Genomic DNA, 26000 nt, shown 5'->3' with positions numbered 1-26000 from the left:
CAAGAAAATGAAGCGTTGGTTCCTCAAAGAAAGTCTTTCTTCACCCATATTCAACACAATATCCTACTTCTTTTTTTGTTCCTTTCTTTATCGAACTGTGTATCAAAATATTTGGCAATTTTTACATTAAAGGTGAGGATTATTTCACTGTCAGCCCAGTGCTGTTTTCAGAGAAGTTTGTTTGTGAAGTTCTGGTGCAGCAGAGACGGTGAGAGTGAGGCCAATCTGAACACCAGAAGAAAACTGGAGGAGGAAGTGACGGCTACACAAAAAGCTTCTTTGTGTGGATCTCAATTGTTTTTATTATAGGAAAAAAAAAAAACAATTAGAGTTCATCTTTTCTTTTTGTCTTATTCCCACACACTCGCCCACACAGCCAACAAACGCACCGAACAAATCCAGAGACCTCGCTGCAACGTTCTGCAGCTCCAATGCCCCCGCCCCCCCATTAAATAGTCACAACGAGGCAGGATTTTTCATCTACTTGCCCCTGTTTAACATCGTGTATCCACTTCCTTAAACTCATGTTCTGTTGAGTGAGAATATTGTAACCTGGAAAGGTCGTCTAATAGCAGGGGGCGGGGGGGGGATCACTGGCTGTTAGGATCATGAAGACGGGGGTCATGATGAGTCAAGAAGCTGACCTGCAGCCAACAACTCTGCCACTATGAGGTAGAACACAGAGAGCCTCTGGAGGCAGTTCACTCTGCCTCCTCTTCACGGCTGAGGTTATTACAGGCTAGGAGAGGAAGAGCAGGAGGATAAGTGAGCACGAATTTCGACTTTGAGGCAAAAAGGTCAGGCAAGATAAGAGAAGTCTGTTGGGGAACAGCCGTGCTTTAACAGGAATTTGTGCTCCGATTTAAAACTCCATGTTGAGCAAACATGTACATTTCCATTCAGAAGCTGTTCCAGTCTGGCTTCCCTCAAGGCTTCCACTCCGTGTTCACCCAGCTCAGGGTGTAAGCACTGCTGGCATTCAGGACATTCTTATGCAGAAAGAGGTGAGGTTTGGCTGGGTCGCTGTTGACGTGAAAGAGGCGGAAGTTTGCGTGCTCGAGTTCCTTGAGCAGGCTGAACCAGTACCGCACCACGGACGGGTCATCACCGCCCACCTCAAAGCCCGCCCAGTGAAGGTGAAGCTCCAACAACAGCTGACCCACTGAGTCCAGAACTCCTTCCAGCACCAAATTCTCCAAAATCTTCCACTCTGCGCTCTCCATATCTGCCTTCAGTACATCCACCTAAAACGGGGGGGAAAAAACACATTGGATGTTTTTCTTCTTCAGGTAATAAACAAGTTATTTTATAACACTGGAATTACACCTAACTGTGTGGAATTATTCAACGCAAAAGCTATTAAAGGATGAAAAGGAGTAAGTGAAGCTTGGCCTTTGTTCTTGCTTTAGCGATGTTGATGATGGATTGAGCGAGAGAGCAGCCTGACAAGGCCTGCTGTGTCGGAGCACAGAGGAAATGCTTCATAAGATGAATGTTAATAGCACCCTTAGGTCATATCATATGAGGAGACTTGTGCATGGCCAAAAGTTTAATGGACATTCTCAGGATCTTGGTATTCCTCTAAGTCTTCTGGATTGCGAAAGAGGTCCATTGTCTGACCTTTATGTCTTTAAAAGTCTATTTGGAGACGGTGCTTTTATTCCTTCTCGGCCCAGCACGTTCTCAGCTAGTATATCATGTCAGTAAATTAGTAGTGATAAGACCTGAGGAGAGATTTGGATTACAAGATGTATCAGAAAGGGGGCTGAGGTAATGATTATTACTTTAAAGATAACATGAGATACTAGCTAAAGGAAATTCACAGTGTTCTGTCTTTTTTTAATTGTGGGAAACGCTCAAATATCTGCAGCTAAACTCAGAACATCATCAGTCGGCATCTGACAGCACAAGTATTAAAGTGACCATGAAATTCCTTTACAACTGATGCCTTTGGTGACGCTACAGAATTCCCATTCCTAATTAGTGGAACCGAACAAAGTCTCTGAAATTCTAAAAAAGCAGCTATCTATGGAGAACAACTCCAAATGTTGTCCTCTCTCCTCCCTGTGGGCCTTAAAGCTCTCCCAAGCATATATGTTGCTTAATTGGACAGAAACCTCCTGAAGGAAAATGATATGGCATCATCAAGAGGTGAAGTATTAACTTTGTGTCTAAGGCCAGTGGCTTTTATTATGCGTCATGCTGTGTTTGTGTGCATTTGTCATTGTTGGATGTTATTTTTAGAGCATATGGCTTCATTTTTTCTAGCTTTATTTTCCTCCACATAAATTGCCTGTCTGCCTCAACGGTCCCTGATCCAATGCTGCCAATATTAACTGTCTGCTGGAGAAGTTACAAGCCCTGGCAACACAGTCCATATAGTGTTGGAGCTTTGTAAAGATGACTGCTGTACCGCTGTGCAGCGTGAGCATCGCTAAATGGTTCCTTAACTGTGCCGGAAGGAAATCAGATGATGACCGTTTCCTTGTGGTTGGAGAGCAAAGTAAGATTCATCTTCTAGCATCTCTAAATGTCATTAATTAACACGACATAACTTGTTTATTTTATTCCCACAAAAAACAAAATGTAACAATAGCAATTGGTTTTATGAAATGCTATGTGCTGCAGGGATGGTGTATTTGTTTTTAGGCCAATCAGAAACTTAGCATAACACTGGTTCTCTTGAGAGAAAAAATAAAATTGGATTTTTCCATTGCATTTTGGATTATTGCAGAAATGAAGCTCTAAAAGTATAGTATTTTATGCACAATGTCTTTGCACTCTACAGAAATTCCTGCCATCCACTGCTGAGGAATTAATGTCAGAGTGTTGCAAACAGTCTTCTTACCCATAAGGCAAATATTTCCTCTCCTCCAAGTGCCTCGCACAGTATGTGATGAAAATACACATGGTAATTATTTCAGTAAAGCATCCGCAGGATTAGGCAGCATTTTGGGACACATTTTAATTTCGAGACTCTTTTGATGAAAAGTTGTCTGAGTCTTTGTAGACAAACAGGTTTTCTGATTTGAGAAAATAACTTTAAACGGAAGTTTACGCTTCGGCTTGTTAATTGGCCTGAAATGTGTTTATTTCATGGTGGGCAAATCCTAGCTAATAACAAGACGATTATGTAATGTCTCCTGTTGTTCCACATGATTAGTCTTGTCACAATAATTCAACTGTTCTTACTTGTAAACCAGAGAGACAAACATTACAGCTTATCTGACCTTTATTATTATTATTATATGTTTTGTATGCTTTCATTGGCGAGCCTGCCACAAGAGAGCAGATCACAATTGAAGATATTTAATTACACATCCGAGAGGTTTGCAGGATTGGGCCCTTTGTTCAGAAAATGAAAAGGTTATAAAGATGGAAGTATATAAAGATGGGTAAAGAAAAGGTTATAAAGATGGAAGTATATAAAGATGGGTAAAGAAAAGGTTATAAAGATGGAAGTATATTGTGCTTGTTTTCTACCTCTTGGTAATTTGGCAGTGCTTCATTTCATTAAGCATGGTAGTACCGCTGCCAGTGCTGATACTGTTGTATTTTCCACTTACCAACATGATCAATGGTCCAATATGCAGTTTCTCTCTATAAATGAGATGTGAATTTCTGCTCATGACATTTGTCCCTGTGTGGTAACGATGACTGTATCTCAGCTGGTCACCAGAGCTCAGTGAATGAGTCATCTTTGTAGTTTTTAACGAATACAGATAAGAAATGCTGCACAAATGCATATTTTGACCTTTCCGAGTGAGTCTATTTCTTCACTGCTGCTTTTCCCGTCACAGCGGCTGGGCGAGAGCCTTTGAGGAGAAGCTGTTCTGCTGCTGTTGCTGCTTGCTCTTCTGGCACACTATGTACATTAAAACCTCATTACCAGGATGTGTGCGTGGATTCGCATTTAAAACAGGTGGATACTGTCATCCATGAAACAGGATGGTGTACGAACCCACCCACATGAACGCATACACGCATCAACGGTTATTTCTTCATATCTTGTCACACATTCAGAAAATCTTCATGTCTTTCCAAGTCCCTTGAATGAGCCGTTATGCTTTGCTTTTGGCTCTAGAGAAATAATTATTAACTCAAGTTTTAAATGTGTGTAGGAAAGACATCATTGAGCAGCATGTTTGCATTCTGCACCAGCAGCTGATTTAGATTTGCTTTGATTTAACTCTTCATATATGGACAGGTAGAAAAAAGCAGCTTGACTCATTAGGTTGAGCAAATCATTAAAAAAACAACTTTCTTATTCCTAGTTGCATAAAAGTAGTGGAGCTATGACAGTCCGCCCATTAGACTTTGACGCGCTTGTATAAAAGTAAAGGTTTTAACCCAGTGGTGGTGCTCGACAAAAGGTCCTGGGTCACCAAAAACATTAGGATCTAACCTCTGGGGACAATAAATATCAATGACTTTAAGCCCCATGTGTAACATTTGAACATTTCTGACTTTGACAACTCCAAGTGGGAGTATCAACCAAGCAGGGCACAAACAACCTCTCGAATTTACTCATTTTTCTAGACAATAGTTTCTTATGCAATGAAAATTTTCTGCAATATGCTGTAATCACATCCTATCCTGGTTAGATAAAGGTTAAAAAAATGTAAGTTTCCTCAGAGAAAACAAAACAGCCGGACTGACATTCAGCTGTGTCTTCATTACCATAATGTAAGAGAAGCTTGGCTTCTTTGAATAATCACTCAGCCTTTTCCTAAACAGGCATGTTTGTTGGATCTATCTATGAGTATGTATTAGTATGCATGCTATACGTGGGCTTGGTGTGTGCATATGTTTGATCTTGTATGCAGATCCCTATCTGATGAGGTGGAACACAATCCTGGGGGGGGGGGGGGGCTTTAAAGAGGTAACATTCAGTATGATAATATTTAAAGGAGGAAAACTAAATGATATATGTGTATTTATCCACCTGGAGCCTGAGACAGAACAGAAGAATGAATCATGATGGGCTGTATTATGTTGTGGGGTGCGCTGGAATGGGCCGGTGCCTGAAACCTCTCACTGACACAGGAAGAACGATCCCTTTCATATGGTTCCAGGTGATTTTAAAATGGCAGAATTCTTCATAAATTGATATTATAGCCAGAGACCTTGTTGTATACAATCCCACTTATGCTCTACCTCTTACCTGTCTGTGTCCAAAGTCATTAAGGATGGTGGCCAGTTTCTTGGTGTTGGCGTACTGACGCTGGGCGACAATGGCCGGGTTAGGATCCCTCCAGTCTACAGAGAGCCGATGAAGCCACATTTCAGCCTGCTGCAGGTGAGGCTGCTTCAGACTGGGATCAAAGCAGTGGACCTCACATCCTGCCCGTGCGAGAGATCGCTCCAGGGACCGATCATCTACACCCAACCTGCAACCCACACAACGCAAGACACCGGGTATAATACTTATTAATACTAATGCCAAAATATGTACAGTGATGATCAGATAGGCCCTGATTTAAATACAAATTTTTTATTTCGGCAAAGTACATCTGCTTGTCTTTACACTGTGTTTATAAAAAAGACTACGAGTCTACAGCCATGCTAGTGACTCCACAACGGCTGTACTACGTTGAGCTAAATGCTAACACTAGTGTGAGATCTGAGTGTGTCCAATTTAATGTAAAATCTACTGAATGGCTTGTAAACTCAAAATATAGCCATCCACTTTCCCATCACGCTATCACTTAATAGCACCAAGGCCAATGGCTTACAAAGCACTACACAGTAGGAGGTCTTCCTCTTTTATTCCAATGTAAACCGAGCTTAAACTGTAAATGTATCGTAATGCTGTTTCTGAAAGACAAAAGGTTTCATCAAAGACCCAAACATCTTCTGTGTGACATGAAGAAACATGACTTACGACACACGTGGTCTTAATGTTGAGAAACATCAGCACAATGTCAAATACAATGGATACTGAAATACTGAATTCTCATAATAAAAGTTCACACAGAGACAGAAATACAGAGAAGCTGCATATCAAACACCACACCGTCACTGTGACCCTGACTTCACCTGCCCACTTAAAAGCCAAGAAATAAATAACTAAGAGTGCTTCTTCATTTTGAAATATGCTGAGTAAATCTAAGTAGACAGACACGTTTCTCTGTATTTCTCTTGCTCTCCTGTGCCTCACTTTCCCACTGCCTCTTTCACTGCTGTTCTCTCTTTATCTCACCCCTCCCTTCTCCAATTCTGCCATTTTCTCCTTTTCTTCCTTCTTCAGTCACTGTCTCCGCATTCCCTCGTGTCTAGTTTGTATTGCGGCTGTATTCTGTAATTGCGGCAGAGGGAGTACATTTTACAGTACATGTCTTTTACAGATGAGTCACCGGGTCGCCGCATGCATCCCACGAGCAGGGAGATAAGAGATGCGTAGATGGGAGAGATTGAGATGCAACTAGACATCTCTTTTTACCACAGTAAATATTTCATATTCTTCCCTGAGAGTTTCCCCATTCTTTCTGCTGCGGTGTTGTAGCCAGGAATCACTGCAGTGACACTGTAGACAACTGTCAGGGGGGACTACTCGATTACTCATGGAGTAGTGGGGTTCATAGTGCATCTGTGCGGAAAAAGAAGGGTCTCTACTAGCTGTAATATCCTCTATAGACTACAGAGTTATAGAGCGGTAACTCTCAAATAGTTGACTAGAATGTCCTGGCAACAAGATGTGAAGTGTGTGTGTGTGTGTGAGATGGGTGACAAACACCCAATGGATTGTGAATCTGATAAAAGGAGCCCTTAGTCCGCCTGTCCTCGCAATGAACTATAATGTCAACAGTCTCCGGATGTTGTGAAGATCTAAGCTAAATTAAGGTGCATAGCCTTGGCTTCAGTCAAAGATACACCTACGCTTAGCTCAGTTACTGAAATCAATGAATTTGAACACTGAAGACAAAAACATCCTCCCTCACTGAATAAAAGCCGGGAACTCGGACAAAATAATTGTTAATCACACCAGCCACAATTCTAATGATAATTATTATTTCCACATTTTTTCTTTGGAGGGCACTTCAGCTAAAGGGAACAATGGGGCAGCTTCTGGAGCCACTATTGGCAGCTATACTGAGATGGTTAAAGTGCAGCAGACTGAATGCACAAGTTTCAATGCCTGCTTTGTTTGGTCAGAATCTCTTTTTTTAATTTATTACAATGGATGATTCATCCTCTCAGACGATCTTTCAGCATCTGATCTGTTACTTCATAAGGAGAAAAAATAATGTATGATCAAAAACGATTGAAACCGGTATAGGAGGAGGAAGAAGGAGGACGAGAGAGGTAAGATAGAGTACGAGAGGCGAAAGTTGGATAGCTGGTCTTTCATGTGGAAAAATATCCAGCAAACCCCCCCCCCCCCCCATCCACCACCACGTGACAGACCAATCAGAGAACAGCTGCTCATCCTGCCTCGGCACAGCCATCCACGGCTCGTTAAACTGCATGCAAATGAGACGTATCAACCATTCACACGCACAAAAACACACGAAATAAGCACGCAGGAGTACACACACAACCGTACATACACAGTCATCCTAATGCACTGAGTTCAACAGTGAACACACACACTTAATAGTATTTGACGTTTCTATTAAAGCCATAGTTACGTGCAGCAGTGGACTTTAGTAGGGGGATGTGTGAGTCTCCTGTACAGCGGAGAGCAGAAGTCTCCTGAGAATAGGATACTCAGCATACCTGGCATATATTCAAGAGCATGACCATGGAATATGTGTGTGTGTGTGTGTGCGTGTGTGTGTGTGTGTGTGTGTGTGTGTGTGTGTGTGTGTGTGTGTGTACTATGAATCTAGGTTAGATAAGGGACATGGGAAGGAGAAGATCACTTGACGTATCCAGAAAAGTGAAACTTCAGAGAGCAGCTTGCCTTGTTAAACTGCTGTACTAACTGGGCTCTTTGGACTTTTCTTTTGTCACTCCTGAAGTATCTATTTGTCATAGAATTCCATTTTTTAGGTCGACTCACTGTTGTATTGTATAAGCCAGAGTTGAGGATTCAACTAAGCGTGGATTGAATTCCTTCCGGAGGTCTTAATGGATCAGTTAGACAGAAGGAATACTGGTAATGTGACTTTCGCTGACGTGACAATTAGAGCTGTGAGTCACATTTTCCCAAACTGATATTCAGGTCAAATGTTTGCATAAATGACTGAGAGGATGCATACTATTCTTTTTATTTTTGGTGAATGCCCATGTAGCTTGCCTGCATGAGCGACTTCCCATCAGTCAGCCAGAGGATGTCAGATATGTTTTTCTCGAATGCCTCCATTTGACCCCTGACCCCCACCATAGAGAGGCAGGAAGTCATAAAAAGCAGCCCCTCCCATCTCCCATCGCCTCCTCCCGCATCAGTATCTGTACCCTGCCTGCCTTCATGCCAGCACACCTGTGCTGTCTCTCAACAGTCCAATTAATAAACTCCCTCTCGCTCCTGCAGAAAAATCCTGCAGCACCTCAGCACAGTGGAGGCCCAGCAGGGCAGAAACCGGGCTGAGCTGATCCACGACGCAAAGCCAACTGGGAGTGATTGTCTCTCCAATCTTTTAAGAAGGTCAAATACCTTGGTGGCCTGGCTGGCTCCATTCAAGATTACTTGCCACTCAAGGAGAGGAAGCAGAGGTGGAGGGCATGCGACGTTCCAGGTGGAGGTACAGTTAAAGCAGACAGAGGATTATCTTTACTCTTATTGCTGTGTTCTTTCAACAAATCAAATTGCCCCGAATACACAAAGAAATAGAAACCTAACTGATACATGGCACAAGAAAAGTGAATATTTCTACTCTGTCAGAGATAGACAGATCCTGAATAAATACAGGCTCAGTGACCAATTAGTCATTGAAATTGGAAGACATAAAAAGACTAGGCCAACAGGGTACGTGGAGACGGGGATACTCCTCTTCTGTTGTGTGGAGAATAGCCTTCATTCTTTGAAGAAATTGTGAGTGAAACCCCAGAATTTCTGCTCTTAGAAGAAAATTGTCATGGGTGAAATGACAACAGCGGCAATTGTGACTAGATATATCGCAGCCTGTCACAGAACCAGATGCTCTGCAGATAGCTCACTGACTGAAAATGAATGTTGGGAACAATCCTGTTGCTCTACAGATGCAGTACATGACAGCTTGTCTCAAAGCTAATGTACAGAACATAGCTTATTTTGTATAACTGATTACAATTAGGGTTGGGTGTTCGAATAAAGGTTGACATTTTAACATGTGGTGGTGAGTGTGACATTCGAGTTAGGGAATTAATGTCTTCAGTGGATGGAATATGGAAATGTTTGTCTGTACGCACCCAAAAGAGTACACCCTGCAGTGTTTGCCTTGTATCCTGTGGGTCAGGCTGTACTTGGGGTCCAGACATGCAGCCCAGGCAGCTTTGGTCCCCTCCTGAGCAGCTTTCTCACCGGTCAACGATGCACACGACACCTAAACACATAAAGACATATTATAACAGCCAATTCCGATATTGAGAACTAGAGTTTCTCGTCAAGCTTATGTTGTTCCCTGGCTCAAACTGTGAGTCCTGTATTGTAAATGTAATGTACAATCTGAAAAAAAAGCAATGAATGGAGTCCCAGTAAGTGTAAACAATCCCACCAGCATTTAAAAGCCAAGAGTGGCACTCTCAGAAACAGTCCTAATGTGATGAACATCTTTTCCTCAAAATATCTGAACACAAATGCGATACCTCACTGGAGACTGCTACTGAATTTGACCTTGGGCCAGTCTGTGTTTGGGCCTCAGTGTTGAACAACGTTATGCATACTATTCATCATGATGCGCAGCTGGGGCAGATGACTCAGCAGCACTGCCAAGTCTCCCAGCAGTAGAGTGAGAGACTGAAGAGAGAGGAGATTGAAGTTTTTCACATGTACTTAATATGCTGAAAATTCCAAACAGGGGAGTGCAGGTTGTTTTCCATTCAGAGTGTTTCTGTGGGTATGTTTTGGTAAAATATGCACTTGCATAAACTATTTACACACAGACAGTAAACATGTGCATACGTGTCAGCGTGTTGATTGTGTGTATGTCTGCAGTTTTACAAGGGACTAAGCTTTAGTACAGGACCCTCTGCTCAAATGTTTGATGTCTAATTTATTTAAGCGCCGTCTGCGGCAGAGGGTCAGTTTGCAGAGGGAGGAACAATATTGTCTCAGACATGATTATATGAAACATAAATCTATGGTTCTACTGTACACCATTCTTGTGTAAACAAGATACGATGTGTATAAGTCTGTGTGAACGTTCTTGTATTAATACTTACTGTGTATTATCTAACACTAACCGTTTACAGAGTTCTCTCAGGTTAAGCAATGAAGCAATGGAGAAATAATAATTGCTTTCGAAAGGTATTCTGTTGCCTGTGAACGATTAGCACTGTATGCCAGCCTCTTATAAACCCGCATCTGTTGTTAACTTAAAAATGGCATTTGAAACTTCTATTTGTGCATGTTTGAATTCCCTTGTGAAGGGAGTTAGTTTTTTGCAGCTTCAAAAAAACCTCTTAGGCATCATTTCCTTGCTCTAACCAAACATGGTAGTCCAGATGTCCCTGTCATCAGCAACGTTTTTTGGCTCCTCCTGGGAGCTTCCTGAGGCATTTCTCAGCCAGATGAGATATAATCTCTCCAGCGTATTCTTGGGTCATCCCCGGGGTCTCTTGTTATTTGGACGAGCCCGGAAAACCTCCAGAGGAAGGTGCCCAGGAGCCACCTCGATCAGATGGCTCATTTATTATTCAAAGGAGTGGCGACTCTACTCCAATTTCCCTCAACATGTCTGAGCTCCTTATCCTATCGCTAAGGTTGAGCCCAGCCAATCTATAGAGGAAACTCATTTTGGTTGTTTGTATCCGCGATCTCATTCTTTGGTCGCTACCCAAAGTTCATGACCAGAGGTGAGGGTTGGAACGAAGATCAGCTGCTAAATCAAGAGCCTTGCCTCCAGGCTCAGCTCAGTTTGGTGCAACACCTGCATTACCTCTGATGCTGCACCAATTAGCTTATTGATTTCCCATTTAATTGTACCTTTATTTGTGGACAAGACCCAAATATACTTTATAGCTTCTTGGGCTAGCAACCCACTCCCAGCCCAGAGGAAGCAATCCAACAGAACCCATCATCTGCAAAAAGGAGAGAAGCAATTCTGAGGTCCCTAAACAGCTCACTCTCCTCCCTCGGCTGCGCCTCGTGATTCTATCCATTAAAATCACAGCTAGAACCGGTGGTAAGGGACAATCCTGGTGGAGCCCAACACCCACTGAAAATGTGTTTGACTTATGGAGAGTACAGATGCAGCTCTCACTCCTGTTATATAAGGAATGGATGGCTCATAGCAACATGCTCAGTACCCAATATACAAGCCTTCTCCAAGTCCTCAAAACAGATGTGGACTGGATGGGCAAACTCCCATGACCTCTCTACTAATCTAATCTTGCTAGTTTAAAGAGCTGGTCCACTGTTCCACCACCAGGACCGAATGCCCATTGCTCCCCCTAGAGCCTCCTCTCCAGCACCATGGCATTAGCTCTCCCAGGAAGGCTGAGCAGTGTGATTATGCAGGCAATGTGTGCAACTTCCACAGAATGTGCTGGTCGGGTTCAGGAGTTCCTCAAAGTGCTCCGACAATCCACTGCGCGACAATATCCCCAGTCAGGGTCAGCAGTTCTCCTGAGATGAACCCTGCTTTCCCTTCCTGAGTCATCTGACGGTTTGCCAGACGTTCTCCATAGCTTTCCTGAACACCTTCGATGTCCAGGTTTTTGCCTCAGCTACCACCAAAGCCATAGCACCTCTGGTCCCATGGCACTTGTCTGCTGCTTCAGGAGACCCTTGTGCCAACCAAGCCCAAAAGGCCTCCTTCTTCTGGTTCTGTCCACCAGCGGGGTCCTAGGTTGCCACAATTACAGGCATCAACGACTTTCTGACCACAACTTAAAGTAGCATGAGAACTTTTTTCTGAAGTGGGAATTAAAGATCTTGCAGATGGGGGATCACTGCGAGACATTCCCAGGTCTCCCTCACTACCGGTATGGATCTGTCAGCTCTGTCCGGCAGCAACCATCTGATCCCAGTACCCTCAGTACCAGGTGCATGTGCACCAGACTCCAATGCTTATCCCAGTGGACCAACAGGACGTGTCTCATGTAGGTCTTTCCCAGTTCGGTACCAGGTCCCCTCTAAACAGCGTTTAGTGACAGGTCAGAATGGGACCAGCTGAGTCAAGTGCAGTGTCACCTGATGTGTATTTGTTGCAAAAGGCACAATTATTGTGCTGTACATGTGGGTGGCACAATCATGTATTTAAATCAATTTGGAACACGCTTCATTATGGTTGTCATTGTTAATGTGTTCCAGCTGAAAGCATTCGTCAGAGCACAATGCACAGTGTGCAATGAAATGCAAAATCACTCTTGATTATTTTGCCACTTCACATCTGCGGGCTAGGCATTGAACTGATGACTGCTGAACACTGGTTCACTGAATACTTAAAATGTACCTGTTTTCATTAAGCACACATTGTAATGAATGAACTACTTATTGTTCTGAAGCTGATAAGAAAAAAATATACCAAAGTCTATTTTATGTTGTTAAAAAAAGACTTTTATACTTCCTCTTATCTGTGTGTGCTGGTGCATGCATGCATGCAAGATACACTGACTCCTATTGATTGGGCAGTTGTGTCGCAGGCCATCTCTCTGAGTAACAGCTCCACCAGGCACTGTGTCAGTCAGCATTACAGCTGAAGATGCTGCTATGCCCCCTCCAACTCCCTCCACCCTTTCCTGTCAGTGTGTATGATGGACAGTTCCCTTCAACAGCTTCCCACAAACACACACACATACTCAGACGATCCCTTTCTCTCTGTTCTTGTCCTTGTCTCTTCCGCTCACACACACAAAAATGCAGAAGTGGCTGCACACACGTGTACACACACACGCACACACACACACACACACACACCCACACACCCAAGGCTAATTCATTATGAGCTGAATATCTGCTGTGAAAGATATAGAACGTTTGCTTAGTCATTTGGAGTGGGGTACTCTGTGTTCTCGTTATATTGTGTGAGGGAAAAAGATAAGTTGACGATTCATCCCCAAGGCAATTTCTTTTACAATAAAAACAGCAGCAAATGTAATCCAAAAAATGTCCCTCTATGTTTTGGAAAGTGAAAATGAAACGTGTGTCTTTGCATTACCTTCACAATAGGGACAAGGGCACTGAATTACAGGCTTTCTCAATCCCTCAATATTTCTCAAATTATGATGCTGAAGATCTTAATCGATTTATAGTCATTTAATACTGACATAAACCAACAAACAAACCACAACATCTCATTGATTAAATATGAATAGAGGGGCTCTGAGTTTAATCTGCATGGTAATCAATAGAGTAATGAATTATGTGTGTACTGTCGAGCAAGACAACTGAGCTGAATGTGAAAGAGGTGCCAGCGTAGCTCAGTCATTGACTGATAGTTACAGGCTCACTCTGATATACATACAACAAAGACCTGTCAAAATAATGCACTATCTGGCCTTAAAAAGCAACAACTACTCTGATTATCTGTCTTCAAATTACAGTCCTAATGCTACATTAATGCATTTGGTTTCAGGGTTTAGTTCACCTTGAGTTAAAGCAGTACACGTTTTAGGATGTTGTGTTCCCTGATGGAAAATAACTGGTAGCAAAGCATCAAGTACAGTCAATATCACAAATACAGAAAAACAAAAAGACACCACATTAACAGTAGCTCAAGGTAAAAACTGAGTAACCAGGGACTTGTAGGCCAAGAATTGTGCAGTTATGACTAATTGAACTTACAGCTCTTGTCAAAAAACACATTTTTTGTTCCCTGTGAAGACTTTTTCGGATTGTCTTTACATAAAATCAGCAGTGATAACAGTGCCAAGACACCAACAATCCTGTTTTCTGTTTCCACTTTCATAATACTGTTACATCTTAATATCTGCTCTGCAAATCTTTTATATCGGATTGTACTGTTCTTATTTGTTGTACTTTATTTGGCCAGTCAGCAGTGGTAGGAAATGCACTTACTGCAGTTACGTTCCATCACAGCAAGTGACAATATTTATTTTTAATATTATACATGGTCCCTTTCAAATACACGAAATAAATGAAGTAGTTATATACAACTGGAGCTTTCGATAGTAAGAATTCAAACCACGATGACTCACTTGGGGTGTTGTGATGTAGTCGAGGAACCTTTTAGCTTCTTCCTCCAGAGTATGACTCTCACCGGCCCAGGGCTCCAAGTCTATATGCCACCGAGGACTCTGTAGTGGAGCGCACACACACACGTACGTGATTATTAACAAACGAATAGTGCATGACAATTGAAAATTAATTAACATCAAAGTAGGCCAATCAAAGAAATCCAGTGCAAGGACAACAACAAAGGGAGCTTTATTCTTCCAGGTATTGTAACCCACTTGTGTATACTGATGGAACTAGGTCACAATGTGCTGAGTGGAGGATTTTTTTCCCCCCACCTGTGTGTTAGTGACAAATAAGCTGCTTAAGTTGATTTCCATTGTTATTTTAGTAAAAATGGGGCTGCTATTTATCCTCATGCATTCTGCGCTGCAAGGTATACAGGTGAAAAAGATCGAATGTAGAAAGTCCGGCTGTGTTTCACAGTGGAAAAATAAGACTTATGTCCCCGTCAGTATGGCTATAGCAGCTCAGTGCTGCTGTGTTATCACATTCCTAAAACCTGGCAGAGCTCTGCTTTACAGCCTGCTTTCTACAGGAATGTGTCTGTTTATGATTAGAGGAGAGGCAATGAGATGGAGAGAGAAGGAAAAGAGGATCCGAGAAGCCAGCAACATCTTGCCTGCTTCATTTCTTTGTATCTCCCCTTACAGGGGTGTAACATAATGATGCATTTGCTGGTTGCACAATAAGTTCTTGGGTCAAACACATGGCCCGATTTCATTAGCACCCCCCGGTACAAATTATCCTGGGTGATTTCACGTTAGAGTGCGGCCTTGCCTGAAACGCTCCTGCCTTCATCAGTATTTTATGGGCACTGCAGTTTCAGATTTTCCATGGTTTTGCCACAGATAATTTTTTGGCTTCGTGAAACAGATCATGTTTGGGTCTGTTTGATGCTGTGGGCACATCGGGTGAGCAATCTGTAAAGGGCACAACAGGTCTGTTTCGGAAAATAATTTTGTGTTGTAACTCACACCCATATTTCCATGACTCCAATTACATATTTTCTCTCTCTCTCTCTCTCTCTCTCTCTCTCTCTCTCTCTCTCTCTCTCGCTGTCTCTCTTTCTCTCTCTCTTACTCTCTCTCTAGTCACCCACTGCTGCCCGTCAGTTTAGCTTCGTGATTGCAGGCTCAACACAATGGGGCGTCATTGCTCAGCCACTTTGCTTTACAATGACACTGTTATTTCAACAAAAGTGGCTTAGTGTGATGTTATAATTGAGATAGTGTAAAGGTCAACGCCCTCATATTTAATTCATGATACAAGCCAGTGGATTGTTTACATACTGTAGAGTTCAATTCATTACAATCTAAATCTGCATGGAAATTAAGAAAACATGCTGCCAAAACATCACATATACACGTATGGATTTGCAAGGTGCAAACATTTCTGTACACACATTATGAATCTGCACATATAGATCTGAAACCATGCAATGATTATCTACTAATCCATTTTCTATGCGAGGGCTGTCTTTTCCCTCTCAATACACATGTACAACTACACACTTGTGAATTATCTATGGTAGCACCATGTGTGTCATTTCCTCTTCCAGTGATGCCGATCCTGGATCTGCCAACACAGAGAATCAGCTGTCCCTTAAATGGCTGCAGTGTTGGATCCACGCAACACTACTCACTGTTTGGCATTCAGCCTTCAATTCTTCCCCTCCTCTCTCCATCATGTCATCCCTCTATTTCCTTTTCTGTCTTTCCTCCTCTGGCTCCTACACTCTGCGTCTCAGTATGAAATAAATGCAATGGTGATCATCAACATAATCACCCTGCAGGAAAAATAGGGTGATAAATGTATGGATATTTAATTTTCTCCTTCAACTGTTGACCTACGACTATGCCTCCACAGTTCCTCCATAACATTTTGATTCAGATCTCATAGCAAAAGAAAACCTCAAATGTGAAGGCCACACTGGTCCAAAAATGCAGCAGTGAGCAACTCCGAGTCCTTCCTGCAAAGCTCACCTATCAGGCCCCATACATCAGCCTGGTACAGGTTGGGACAGGACTGCTGATCAGGTGGCAGATATCTGGGACAATGGACCCATGGAGAGTTTGCAGTGTATAAGGTGGGATTTAGGAACAAAAAGTGGAGAAGGAAAGGACAGAGTGTGGGTCAAATGCATACACATTCTCCCTGAAATGCATGGCAGAGAAGGAATGGAAATATTGGCATATTTTGGCAACGGAATCCGAGGTTTCTCGTTCAAAGACATAACTGGAAAGCAGCCGGTGTCAGACTCGTACAACTCGGGTTTTCAATCCATGTCTGTTTTCCTCGCGGGCTTTTCATGTGAGGTTATTTGGTGAAAAATAAATGCAACCTTTATCTAACGACACATTTGTTTTTTTGCTGCATGTGCTAAAACTGACATCCAATATAGATATTTTGTGCGCGCGCATTAAACTATACATGTCTATGAGCTCTTACAAACTGCTGACTCATCATTTAGCAGAGATGAGATTAGTGTTAAGCCCCATGTTCAGTCAAGCAACAACAAGTCATCAGCGGCTCAGGGACAGCCGAGGTGTTAATAACAAACACAGAACATCACTCAGAACTGTCGAGCCTCAGCTGTTTAGCCCTTAATCCCATGACATTAGATACAGCAACCTCCTCAGCATAAGCATTCCAAAAAAAAGTATTTAGTAGTAGTGTGTTTGCAGCTGAAAATTTTCACTGAAAGAAATTGATGTTTTAGAGTGAGTGCCGAGTGAAGTTGAAAGCTCGGTTTGCCTTCAAGCACTGAAAGGAATTGAAATGTCAGTTTAAAAAGCAAGTGATGAATTGAATTTGAAGGATCAGTTGAAGTGGAGGTCTTCAAAGAAATTAGTAGCAGTTCAAGTGTGTAAACTGAAATCTGTTGGTGTAATAACATTGGAATTGTCAGTTGTCAGCTGATGTCAGTTGAGGTATTTGCTTCAGTTGTTGTAGTTCTTTTTAGCTCAAAGGTGACAATCTGAGACCTGAAAGGGTTCGACATGTCATTTGAACTGTGATCACTGACAGCAGATGAACTCTCAGTTAAATAAGGAGATGATTAATTGAATTTAACTGCAGACAAAGTTAATAGAACAAGGTCAGGGATAAAATGGAACTGAATTGTTTTCTATCGGTCTTTTATCCTGATACACTTGCCTTTCCTTTTCATTTCATCTCTTAGGAATTTAAAAGGAGTTTTTTTGTTTTATTTCCTCCTTGCCCCCCCTTTTGATTGCTCTGTTACGGGGCCTGCATGTCTCGATGGAGCAGGATGTGTTAGTGGATCTGTGCCTCTCAGCCTGGTGTGAGAGAAGTGTGAGCAGCCAGGCCAAGCATGAATAATCCCCTGGGGAGAAGAGGATGGATGGGTGGACAAGAGATGACTGGATAAAACAAGAGAGGACGGTCTGCCAGAACAATGAAGGAGGGGGAGGAGAAGGGAAGTAGAGGGGAGGGGGAGACGGACTTGTAAACAGAGGAGGAAATGTGCCTCATTGTGAAGGCAGAAGAAGAGTTCTACACCTGTATATGGATTTACACCAAGAATAAAAAAAAGTCAATACATAACGATCGATGACTGTGTGGTCAGATCATCTCAGAGGACACAGGCAGTGCTTGAGTAAACAAATTGTCTCAGGTGTATCAAATGTCACGGAGGAGCCAGCCACAGGTGAGCAGTGTCTGTCCATTTGGAAACCATAAGGCCACAGACGGAGTGCTGCCAAGTCGGCCCCGTCTGTTGGTAGAGTGCCAGGGTGCCAGGGTGGCTGAGTGTTTTTTTTGCGATTACTGCAGACGCTTCCGAGACGTACCACCAAGCTGTGCAGTCAAGAGGTCAAAGCTTTCAGGTCAACACCGTGTGGAATATTATTTTAACACTATGGAGTGTCTTGAAGTTATAGGAAATGCTCCTTGACAGGCTATATTTTCTTGACAGCTTGGGTAAAAAAACTGAATAGTACCTAGCATCTGTGCCAAATGAAGGTCAAGGCATGCCATGGACAAGTGGGCAGACAGAGACGTTGTGGTTTAATGAAACAGCAGGTGGCTGATTCACATTAGCCTCCCTTTGATTTATAGGAGTTGCTGAACCCAGTTGAGAGACTTTATCAAAGACGTGTGCTCCATGGGGGCTGTGCTAATGCGTTTGCAGGAAATATGAAGAAAGATTCTATGTTTTGTGTTTGTGACGCTCAGAACTTTGGTTTAATGTAACATTTATCACAAAGTAAAGAGCTTTATTGCATTTAAAACAAAACAGAATCATATCTAAGGCAAAAGCAATTTCCCAGTATTTTTTTATTAGGAAATAAAACCTACTTAATACTTACATAACTGCATTTACAGACAGGTCATTGGATATTTCGCCTCACAGTAAATACTTGATACATGCCATACCAATTGGCTAAAAATGAGGAAGAAAAACTAGGCAAATGAGGATCTACCACATTGCTGCTGAAATACTCAGAAATCACAGACATTATTTGCAAAAGGTACATCATAATGTTGTTTTTTTTGGACTGTGTGTATAGTTATAATGACATGATAATGGATGGTGAATAGTGTAACGGGACATGGAGCTGAGATCACACACATCATCTGTCAGAAGTCATTCATCCTGCTTTCGTTCTCTCTTTACCTCCTTCTATTTCTGTGTCATTTGAAAGATTTATTAGGTTCTTGATATGATGATCTTGTGATTATTGTTGTTGTGGTAGTCAACCACAGTTTTGGCAGGTACTAGAGATGTTTACTGTGAGTAAATCAAGTGAGAATTGATGACAACAAAAGACAGATGATTCGATTTTACACTCGTTGTTGTGACTGACTTTAAGGAGGCTACAAAGTTTGCAAAGCAAAAGAGTATCCGACAGGTTTGTTAGTGGTCGGATCAGACACCTGCTGCATTCTGGGTATTTAGAACATCGGTCTCAGTGAATGCATATTATGTTAAATCAGCTGGTGGCAGACCAAAAAGATAGAGGATTATTACATCAAGAGCAAAATAAAATCTGTATATTGAGAGGATTGATACTGACAGCATGACTGTAGTTGTAAACAGGATAATCACAAAGAATCTGCCTTACTGAGCTCTATCGTTCTGACTAATCTGGTAGATTGGGGAGGCTGGCAGTCGGATCAGACCCATCTGTCTCGGTTTTCTGCAGGTTCATCTCTACTCCGCTCGCTGGCCAATCCCAGCTCGCTGCCAGAGTACAGTGAGAGACAGAGAAGGTATAACAGAATTAAAGCGGATGATTACGCTGATCTTTTTTAATAAAGGCAGTAATCTCAGAAGAGTTTAGCCTTAGTCTCAAAGGCATCTGACAAACCCACATCTGGTATGCCTTTACCAGAAAGAGAGAAAAGAGAAAGAAATTTGGAAAATGGCTGCAGCAATCCTGGTTTATTGTTAAAGTGGGGGAGTTGAATTAACCTCTGAATATTATTTGACATTGAGGCTTTGCATTCATGTGTCCAACACTGTGTTACATTACAGCACACACACACACACACTCTCATTCGTCATTCTGCACACAACTTGGCAGTAGCACCATCTGCCCACGTGTTGTAAATCAAAGCTGATCGAAGACCTGCGTGAGCCTTTTCTCGCTCAGCACTTTAAGCCATCGCCTACATGGTACCGTCTTGCCAATGCGAAGCATTTGCATTTTTCCTGTTTTTTGTTCCAGGTACATCTTCACAAGCATACTCGATATATACTGTGCTGAATCGAACCATATCAATGCCTGAGTACCATGACACACAACTAAATGTCAGATAAGAGGACACTTTCTGAGTTGAATGAAACATAAATTCATTAGATAATGGTTGCAAAAACGGACAGGGTAGGTACATTTCTTTCCTTTTAAAACCCCGTTTTATGGAAAGACATTCAGTAGTAAGGCTGTGAAGATAGCAGCTGTCATTTAAAGCAAGGTTTACAGTACAAGTATGCATGTAGCTGATAGAAGCACATTAACATAACAAAGCCACAGTGGGATATTACAGTTACAACAAGGATTGAAATGGTTGTGTAGGGGATGGAACTCGGAGAAAAGGTGATCGTCACAGTTGATGACACGATGCTGGCTGATTCACTCGTATCGTGTTTGAATCAGTGCCCTCTTGGCCAGCATGTTAACAGGCAGATGGGGTCTTATTGTTAGCAGGCTTGTCGTTAAAACCTGCATGTGTGTGCCTGAGTGTATGCGTCAATCTATGCGAGTGTGCGCATGTCTTCCTGGACAGTATCCCAGATATGAGATCTGTGTTTGATGTTCTAGTTGGGAAGAGCAGAAAGAGCCCGCTGAGCACCATATGACATTCATTTCCTGAGACAGACCAGAAATATCCTCATCATTTTACTTTTCTTGCCAATTTGTCTGTTTGTTTCTTGCACATGAATTAAATTCTAAATATGAAAATGGTAAGGAATTGAAAGATATGGCAAGGGGGTTGTATATTCAAGCCTTGTCATAGCATAATTGTCAATTTTCATGTTTGTTTTGTGAGATCAGAGTCCTGCCAACATTATTACTGAGCAGTGGTGTCTCCACAAGCACCCCACTTGTGTTTGTGTTTATAATTTAATCTCCCTTCTCTGTGCCTTCCTCTCCATATGTTTTCCATTCTCATTAACACGCAGTATCAGCTATCAAATAGATGTACTGAGTGAGAGACAGAAAGGCAGAAACATTATTTTCAAGGTGTTTTAGATATGGCTGAGAGCAACAAAAAGCTCTTTCAACGATTGCTCCTGGTGTTCACTGGCCCTCTCTGTTGCTTTGTGGCGTCTGTTGTTTTTGTAACCAGACACATGTGGCTAAGGTGCACGGCAAATGCTTCTGAAATGGATTTCTGCTACACAAACAAACCGCAGGCTTTTTTTGGTGGCACACAAAGTGACATTTGCTAGAAGTAGGTATTCATGGTGAGTGTGAGTGCATGTGTACATGGATGGGGCAGTGAAATTGAGTGGTAAAGATGGGAGCGAGTGATTTCAGAGGTCAATGCACTCATTCATATAAGCTGGGAGGGAGACTGGGAACTTTCTGGAATGTTCCAGACAAGGCGTCCATATCTGAGGGGAGTATTGTGAGATGGAGACTCTGGAATTGACAGTCTGACACTGACTTTTCCCCCCTTCAGTGGGAGTCTTTGTCCGGTACAAGTTAGCGCACACAACAGACCCACTGTTTGTTCAGTCAATAACATTTAGAGCATTAAGTGGCTTCTGTTTCTCCATCTGCAACATATGGTTTTGATCTTCTTGTTTGAGGAAGGGCTTGTATGGATCTACATTTAAAAGCAGCGATCAGACGCTTTCAGGTCTCAACTATGGCCTCAGACTTTTTTCTCTGCCTATAGTTTCACATTCAAATAAAAAACAAACAGGGATTGATTTCGTATCCATAATGTTTCTACGTATGACGAAAAAAAAGTAGTAACATCTTCTCACCTCCAGATACCCCCTCAGCTGTTTCTCTTGTTTAAAAAGTGTGTAAACCCTTGCTCAAGGTGATCAAAGGTGGTCATATTATTGTAACTTTGACGAGAAGGGGTGATTGATTATCTGAAAGGTCTCTTTGTGCTTCTTCCCCCCTTAACTTGGCAAAGATTCCAGGCCGGCTTGTTTTCCTTAGTTGAACACTAATCTAGCATTGAGCAAGCAAAGCTGTGTGCATGTGTAGAGGGGTTTACTCCTCCTGGGTGGCTGGTGTGTGCATAAGGAGTGATGCAATGCTACTGCAGTTATATGATCCAAAAATGTAGGAAATCAAGGGGCTCGCATGTCTAAACATATGTATTTCATCTGCCTGGAGTTATAACACCTTGTACATGTAAGCTGCTTTCTAGGTGCCTGTGATCCTAACATTCCAGCTGGGTAGTTTGCACTTGTTTTCAACAACAATTAAAAGATGTTCTGGAAGTTTTGGATTCTACAGTACCTTATGTGGCAATTGAAGACAACCTTAAAGCAATAGTTTGACATTTGGACAATAAGCGTAATTTGCTTTTTTTGCTGAGAGTCACATGAGAAGATCAATATCATACTGGAGTGGTATCATTGTTCTCATCATAGCAAATTTCCCAAAATGTTGAACTGTTCCATTTTATTTTCACTCTCTGGCACTCTAGCTATATACGTGTATATACTGTATATATTATTATTGTTATATATATTATAGTATTATAAACAATTCAGTTACAGCTTCACTGACAAAATAATTCACTCTGTGGTGAATAAACACACATGTTTTTGCTTAGATAAATGTCACATCAAAACGCCATGAATTGTCTTGGTCATGAAGGCTTTTGTAATATCAGTCAATATAAGTGTGTAAACAACTCAAGTTGGGACGGCAGCTGCACTACAGGCGCTGTTTGCAAAAGATGACATTTTCAGCTCAAGAACAGAAAGTCGAGTGTGACCCAGGTGACATGTCAGCTTCCAAGCCCTTGATTCATTGTGACTCACTGGTTCCTCAGGTCAGCCTGACAGAGGTTAAAGATGCCTGAGAACTGACTCCAGTCACACCTTTGGGATTACAGAAGGCAACCTTCAAATTCTCTCTCTCTCTCTCTCTCTCTCTCTCTCTCTCTCTCTCTCTCTCTCTCTCTCTCTCTCTTCCTCCCCCTCTGTTGATCCGAAATCTTTCAGCTTTCCAAGACATGACCAAGGTCATCGGGTTTCTGCATTACAAATTCCACTGGGGGCCAAATACTGACTGGCAGCGGTTGGCTCAGACAGCACAAAGTGGCTTTTTCTGTTCTGGTTTCATCCCAACACTGAACTAATCAACGTTCAGGTGCAAGTAATTAGTACTTGCCTTGCAGATAGATTTAACTTGTGCCCCATCTAATTAAAATAAATCATTTGATTTAAAGTGCAGGCTGCTCCGGCTTATTAGTGTTTATTGGTGGAATCAATTAATGCCATCAAAAGTATTCTGTTTTATCCAAACAGAGTGATAGAGTCAACTCAAAGGCCATTGCTGTGTTTATTTAATTCCCCTCTGCTGGATCATTTAAAAAGAAAAGAATAAAAGATGAGTATTTCGTGGTGTTGCACCGATTACCTTTTTTCGTCACTGGATGATCATTTCAGCTGGCGGTCTTAGTGTGTCATGTTGTTATAAAATCTTCTAAAACTGGGAGGCTTGGTCTGAAAGGCTGCATGGTTCCACTTTGCTTCTCTGTTGTGATCTATGTGCCGCCTGCCTGTGGGCTTTGATGTTGAGTGTGTGTGACATGTTGAATGGCGGCTGACCTATCTGGGACAAATGTCTGAGTGAGTTTTAAGACAGAATTTCTGTAGAATCACACATTCACAGAACCGTTACATCTGAAATGGGATGCTGTGGAGAGCAGGGAGAAAAGGGCTGTATACGTGTGTCATCTTCCGTTCCGTTGAAGCCAGTAAATATTAAGATCTGAGTCTGTGTGGATTTCACAGCAGTGAGAGACATGAGTTGATTCTGGTCCAGGTCATCGGAGAGTTCTTTGAGATGGATGAACCAGCCTCGTCTCAGAATGTCAATAGAGGTCAACTCTGCTGACCTAATTTATTTATTCTAGATATCGATTTGTAGAATAATTCAGAATATACCTCTTTGGTACTTGCTTCTGTCATCCAACCAGGGTAATAGCAGCACTTCCGCTCCCACCAATGGCAGTAGATGAGTGTCGGAGGCATAAGTAACATATGGCGTCATCTGGAGACTTCCGCCAACTTTTTAAGCTGCCGGCAGCCACTTGTCTTTTCCAAAGCTTTTAGTAGTTTTCAGCAGGAAAGATATGTTGGAGTGTGACTTAGGGGCAGTAGTCTGTTTATTACTGTGTTAAAGTCAGAAGGCTGAGTCATCAGTGCATGCATGCTGTTCCTGCTCTTCTCTATATTTCTCTCTTTCTCTCCCTCCATCATTGCTGCTGTTGTTTGGATCAACACATTTCACATCTGTGTATAATTTAACACGTCATCCCTCTCCTCGTTTCCTCAGTGGGGAAGAAAGGCTGCAAGAGGTAAATGATCAAAGAGGATGTGTGTGAGCGTATTCACGTGGATGCCTGACAGCTAAGAGATTAGATTTCCTTTATTGGTTATTACTAAAACAGTCCCTTAAGCTCTCTATCTCTCTCAGTCTCTCGCTGAATTTGTCAGCAACAGTCTGTCCTGTCTCATATCTACGCTACAGTTTCTTGAATGCCTTTCTTAATGATTTTTCTTAAAAAATAAATCCTGAACTTTTGCCATTTTCAAACTGCAGCAGAGATAACAGAGCAGCTGGTGTTGTGTTTGCGATGCTCCGTCACTGTGTAGTTAGTTGTTGGTATGCCATAAAAATGGCATCAATCAACCACATAATGTGAAAGAGAAAACGTTATGATTGAGACTGAAATGAAACTCCATATGTAACCATAAACAGGTGATAAAACCTAATCAACATTTCTTAGAAGAAGAATAACAGAGTGTCTCCAACCACAATACAAGTGTTTGTCTCATACTGATGGATTATATTAAATGTATAACAATAACAATTTCATATGTCTTGTACTAATAGTACTAATTTCCACAATGTGTTGACAGCAGAAACAGGTACACTGTGGTTAACATGCCAAACATCATGGCAGGCTAACAGAAATACGAAATAATGCATGTTGTGTTTCAAACTGTTGGCCTAAACTGATGAAATCCCTTTTCAATGGCATGCCAAACATCTTGTCTGGGAGAAGGCCCGCAGACCCTCTCATTTTTACAGCAGTACACTGCAACTCTATTCTAAACATTGATGTAACCCAGACCATCTGAAATCAATGAGTGCATAGAATGGCATCATGGACACAGCTTTATAAAGATAACTTCAGGCTATAAAGAGAATTTTCCACCTTGCAAACTGATAACTGAGCTTATCTAGGATTGTTCTCTTGAATCTCTCCATTGCTATTCATCAAGACCACTCATCATCTTCCTTGCAGAGCAACTTTTCCTGCTTTCCAGCCCATTATTTCATCTGCGGTGCATTAATATGTGCCGAGAGGAGAGAGCAGGCTGTGAGCTAGTGAGCACCCGGGAAAAAGAGACACAGAGAGAGACAGAGAGAGAGAGAGAGAGAGAGGGAGAGAGAGAGAAGAGAAAATATATATATGGGTTAGAAGTGTTATGCGAGACTGAAGTTTTAAATTGAAACAGACAGGAGAGATAAAAAAGCAAGAGGGAGGATGAGAGCACGAACATCGGGGACAAGGTAACATGACAGAGCAACAGAGCAACCGTGATCTTCGAGATGAGAGACTAAAGCAAGAAATAGCGAAAAGAGGTGTAGATAGAAAGAGATATCGAGAGAGAGAGTTAAATGGCTGTAGCATATGACACATCAATTTCATCAGGGTCCCTTCAGGGCAACTTATGTGACAAATTTTGTGTCGAGCATATGGTGGTATGTAATATTGATGGCACACAAGTGCCCTTCCCTCGATGTGGCATAATAGCCTTGCAGTGATTTTAAAACAGCTTTTAAAACGCTGTCGCTCCTCAGTCTCGTTGGTTTTGGTCATTAAAGATTTAAAGACAAGCATTTGTTGCCCCAAAGTATCAGAAGGAAGACTCACTAGAGAAGAGGAAATCGGGGATTGAAAGAGAGAAGAATGTCAAGGAAAGACAGATTTGTGTGTGTGTGTGTGTGTGTGTGTGTGTGTGTGTGTGTGTGTGTGT

General features: G+C 42.1%; 1 protein-coding gene across 1 annotated transcript in view; it reads right to left on the bottom strand.

The window, feature by feature from the left end:
• Positions 1 to 270: 270 nt before the first annotated feature.
• mettl24 (methyltransferase like 24) overlaps positions 271 to 26000 on the bottom strand; it is a 26928-nt gene continuing 1198 nt past the window's right edge. Inside the window, exons 2-5 of the mRNA XM_031870403.1 lie at positions 14245 to 14343; positions 9334 to 9467; positions 5165 to 5390; positions 271 to 1244 (exon numbers count right to left, since the gene is read on the bottom strand). Coding sequence (XP_031726263.1) covers positions 927 to 1244; positions 5165 to 5390; positions 9334 to 9467; positions 14245 to 14343 — 777 coding nt within the window. The 3' untranslated portion in view covers positions 271 to 926. The remainder of the gene's footprint in view (positions 1245 to 5164; positions 5391 to 9333; positions 9468 to 14244; positions 14344 to 26000) is intronic.

This window comes from Anarrhichthys ocellatus, unplaced genomic scaffold (genome assembly GCF_004355925.1).
Source record: "Anarrhichthys ocellatus isolate YVR2014 unplaced genomic scaffold, GSC_Weel_1.0 scaffold52, whole genome shotgun sequence".
NCBI classification, from domain to species: domain Eukaryota; kingdom Metazoa; phylum Chordata; class Actinopteri; order Perciformes; family Anarhichadidae; genus Anarrhichthys; species Anarrhichthys ocellatus.
The sequence above is the reverse complement of the archived record's forward strand: the minus strand, read 5'-3'. Positions and strand labels throughout refer to the sequence as shown.